Source organism: Morone saxatilis, unplaced genomic scaffold (assembly GCF_004916995.1).
Source record: "Morone saxatilis isolate NCDOM2014 unplaced genomic scaffold, NCSU_SB_2.0 Contig2, whole genome shotgun sequence".
Taxonomy (NCBI): Eukaryota; Metazoa; Chordata; class Actinopteri; family Moronidae; genus Morone; species Morone saxatilis.
Genome location: NW_023339762.1, coordinates 1542586 through 1547166, shown reverse-complemented (window position 1 = coordinate 1547166; position 4581 = coordinate 1542586). Strand labels below are relative to the sequence as shown.

The window sequence follows — 4581 nt, the reverse complement described above, 5'->3', positions numbered from 1 at the left end:
TTTGAACTGGATGAAGGATTTTAGGGATGTCCTTTGTCTGCCAAAAATTTATTATGGATTAAACAAACAAAATATGTGTTAATTGTCGAGCTTTAGAGGTGCTGCTAGGTGGATTTTGTTTCCTTTGGGTGGAGCCAGGCTAGCAGTTTCCCTTTGTTCCAGGCTTTATGCTAAGCTAAGCTAACTGTTTCATTGCTGTAGCTTCATGTATAGACATGAGAGTGGTATAATGTTCTTGTCTAACTCAACAAGAACATGTTTTTCTCCAAATATTAAACTTTTTCTTTAAGAAGAGGCATGGAGGGTTGCTGTTTTTGCCATTTTAAAAACCCATGATTAAATTAAATCAAAGTTTTTCTGATTGAAAACTGACCTGACCCACCTGAATAGGGTAGAGTTATTATTGCCATGTACTATTACACTGTATCCAGGTCTGGTTTGAACTGTATATAGACATTTACAGAAAATGTAATAAGGCAGGACGATACTAGCGACGATACTAGCACAGTTTCAACAACGAACCAACATATAATAAATATGGTTACCAAGGAAACACAGAATAAAACAGCATAGAGGATATATAATCTACACACAATGTATATAATAAGAAGTATAAATCCAGAGTGACACTGAGGCGGTTTATACTGGATGGTTTCTCTTTATGCTGCTAGTCTTTGTAAAGCAGGTCACAAACAGAGGTGTTAGAGATATTAAAGTATGCACCAGCTGATGGCGTTGTATTATTGCTGATACAGGAGCACTAAGTTGGATAAACAGGGTTTGCTACAATATGGCACAGTTCAGTACAGCGGGTGATGGTTTCAGCAGCGCACCACACAAACGCAGTCAGACGGAGAGTTGGTCACTGTGATGTTGAGTTGAAAAGAAATCGCTGATGTTTGTGTGCTGTCAGTCTGTTGTGTGGAAATTTGAAATGCAGTCTGCTGTCCTCAAACTCACTCTGCTGCCATTTTCTCTATGTGGTCACTCAGCAACTTGTACTGTTCTGCAAAGGGGTGAAACACAGACACATATTGTTCTGAAGCTGCATTAGGGTTTTATGTAACAAGACTAAGACCCCATTTTCCACCTGGTAGTGACATGCAGTTTGTATCTGCACTGCGATCGGATCTGAGTGTGCAAACTAGGTAGTTGGAGCTGGCAGACTTGTCAACAATGCGGGACACAGACCTGCCGGTGATCCAATAGTACCGTGAGTCACTTCCAGATGTGGTCTGGTCGATCCAATCACATTCCAATTGCAAAGTGTTTGTGTGCATTTCCACCTACATTGACAAGACTATATTCAAATCAAAATAAGAGATCTATATACAGATCGTATGCTAATACCAGGTGTAAAAAGGCTGCAATCAGGCTCTGATCACTTAGGTATAAAACCAAGTGTGAACCTATTGTGATGTCTCCCATTGATTTGTGAAGTACCGCTTTGAAGCATTGAGTTTGGCATTATGGCCGTCACCATGTAGTTTTTTTGAAGATGACTCAATGCTTGCGCTTACTTTTGACTCGTCCGCAGAAGGAAACAATGGTGACCTGGTCACACACATTCTTGTATTACAGCTAAACAGTGCGCTAAAATACGTCTGAAAAGATTTAAAGTGAGAAATAGGCAACGCAGTAACATAATCTGGATTCATATCTGATCAGCACTGCCTTGTTTGATCTGAGCCACTAGAAAGAATGCAGGTTTAAGATACTACGGTGTCGGCTTCAATACACAGACCAGGATGCTCTGTCCACTAATTATAATGTCAATATATAAAACACTGGAAACCAGGATGAATAAAGTGAGTGTTCTGTGAGATCTTACGGATTTCTGGGTTTTATTGTAATTTATAAACTACCTACTGCTGCTATTGGGAGTTGCCAAGAATGAGCTTTGAAATTGGAAACCTATCTGCCAATTTGTGAAGTTCTTCTTCTGCACCATGTTCCAAGCAAGTCATTGCCAGCAGATGGCAAACGTTTTCAGATTGAAGCAAATTTCTTCCTTTGTCAGCAGGTGGCGACATTGACGTGTCTACATATCTGCAGCTATAAACAACTGCTGCTGATAGGCTCGTTCGAGATGAACTGTGCCTCATCTGGAAAGTGGATGAGATAAGGCAGCAGCAGCAGGAAAAGGGGATAAAATGCTGCAGGCCAGTCGGACAGTTGTGGTCAAAGAATATACAGGTCACAAGTCACAGAAAAATGTACATTCTGTTGGATCATCTGTAGGCTACCTGTAGTTTTTAGATCACGTTCAGATATATAAATAAACTGCGGTCGCCTCGATCTTGTGAGGTTAACGTTGTCGGGATCCAGTTGGACACAAATCTAACCGGCATACATTGTGCGACGATCGCTGGTTATCGATTTCGCACACACCTTTCAAGCAAACGTATTACTTTCCTTTACTATCAGCCGAGACATGGCTTGACAATGATCAGTTCTCCCTGGTGGAAAGCCTGTAGCTTGAAAAACGTGAGTAAAAGAGAGTTAGTGATTCCCTTACACGCTTTATAAAGTATTAACTAAGTAAATAGGCTGAGAGCAGACACTGTTCTAGTGTTTAAGGTTGAATTATTCCTTTAGTGCTTTACCTTCATTCAGGTTCCCAATCACTGCCTGCTTCTTCAGGAAGTCATTGCAGAGCTTCTTACTGAGCCCAAACGCCAGCATGTTGTGAGAGAATGTCCTGAAAATACACAGAAACACACTATTCTTTACCATTTACAAAAAAACAAAAAACAAAACGTGATATCTCAGAAAGTATCAAAAGCATCACAGTGTGGACCATTAATAATAACTTTAGGTTTTAATAAGACTTATTATTGACTTTTAGGTTTACATTCTGGCTTCATGTTTGATCTATATACTTTACTCGAACACAGGACAGGAACTAAAATATTCATATATCATGAACATATACGTATATATATATATACGTATAGTAGTCCTACTTGTCAGTTAAATGTGTCACTCCAGCTTGTTCTCACCACAGATGTCTAAACTGACTGCAATTTTCCTCTCACTTTAGCATTAATTTGGCTGCAACAAAGGCTAAAATGCAATCCAAATTTTCAAGGACAACAGTGATTACTTCAAAGATATTTGGTCGTTTTAATACATTTCCAGCCACTGTGTCACTCATTGGAACACACCTCTGAGAATACTAGCAGCTAACTGCTCCTATTATTCTTGGCAGTCTAAAATTAGTTAGCTGAATAAGTTAGTTAAATAAGTTGGGAAATTGTATCATAGATGGGTTTGTTTTTAGATATGGATAACTTGGATAACTGTGTTTAAACAAGGGCAGATTGTGCTGTTTTGAAAATGTCAATGCTGAGTTTGAATTAGGGCTGTATGAAAAGTCCCATCGTGATTATTTTGACAAAAACTATTAAAAAGATGTGACATTTGTTAAAGTCTGTTGTTCTAAACAACCATGTTCTTTTACAGAACTAGCTTTGTAGGCCAGGGCATCTCTGCAGAACTACAGTGCTTCATTATATTGATCTCTGTCACATTTTACCTTTTATCAAACAAACTGGATTGGCCATTGGATATTGCACTTGGCCATATAGTGATTTTACTTAATCATGCAGCCCTAGTTTGAGTATATTTTTAATAATAGAGTCCATTTGGAAAGTTTGAACCACATATGAAAGTCACCCAAATCAGAACAGGAAATGATCTGATTCTCTATTAACTCATACATACACATATCAGCAAAAAAAGAATAGATTTGGATTTGGAAGGCTACTTTTGCATGCAGTGTAAACTTAAGCCTATGTGTCTTATTGCATTGCGTTAGTTGATAGACACTACTGTGACGGCTTCCTCACCCAAGTTGGCCGAAGGCGATGTTCTCATCGATTTTGGAGCTGTCGTCCCTCTCCTCCTGGGTCATATGACACCACTTCTCCCTGCAGCACAGAGACAGTCAGAGTCAGGCTCTAATTCCAAAGTCTCAGTTTGACCTTCAGCTTCTCTACAGACACAGGCCAGGGGTGGGTGTCATAAAATATTAGCCCTCAATGTCAGGCTGGCTTTTTTAAGCACTGGGTTCCAAATCAATCTTCAATAATGTTGGACAATGCTAGTTTGGGAGCTTTTTGAGGTTAAGAAAACATCTCTATTGTGTAATCCACCCTGACATCCATCCCTGTAACTGCTCATTGTGCAATGGGATGCAAAAAGAGGGACTCCATTACACATAAAACACATAAAACAATATCAAAGGGCAAGAAACACATTGATCAGCCATCAGCAAAGGAATAAAAACAACAAAATAATTCATTCACAAAGAATCATCATTGTTAACAAGCACATGAAAAGCGTAGACTTGTATTGTGTAGTACTGTGAAACAAATATTTGACCTGGAAAATGTTTCCATGCTTGAATTCACCAACACCTCTGAAGTCATGAGGCCTGTCAGAATAAACTGGCTAAAGAGAGGATGTTGCTGTATTGTATATTTTTGCCAAACATCTCTGAGGACAGGTATGACAGTACTTTCCTTTGCTGTCCTGGACTTTCTTGAACATTAAATCTTGTTTTTCCTGTTTCTTGTA

General features: G+C 39.1%; 1 protein-coding gene across 3 annotated transcripts in view; it reads right to left on the bottom strand.

Moving 5' to 3' along the window:
• Positions 1–6: 6 nt before the first annotated feature.
• Positions 7–4581, bottom strand: part of kiaa0513 (KIAA0513 ortholog) — a 25469-nt gene continuing 20894 nt past the window's right edge. For all 3 annotated transcript variants that reach the window (XM_035665558.1, XM_035665560.1, XM_035665559.1), the window contains 3 exons: positions 3852–3932; positions 2607–2701; positions 7–1006 (listed from right to left, as the gene is read on the bottom strand). In XM_035665558.1, coding sequence (XP_035521451.1) covers positions 957–1006; positions 2607–2701; positions 3852–3932 — 226 coding nt within the window. In that variant the 3' untranslated portion in view covers positions 7–956. The remainder of the gene's footprint in view (positions 1007–2606; positions 2702–3851; positions 3933–4581) is intronic.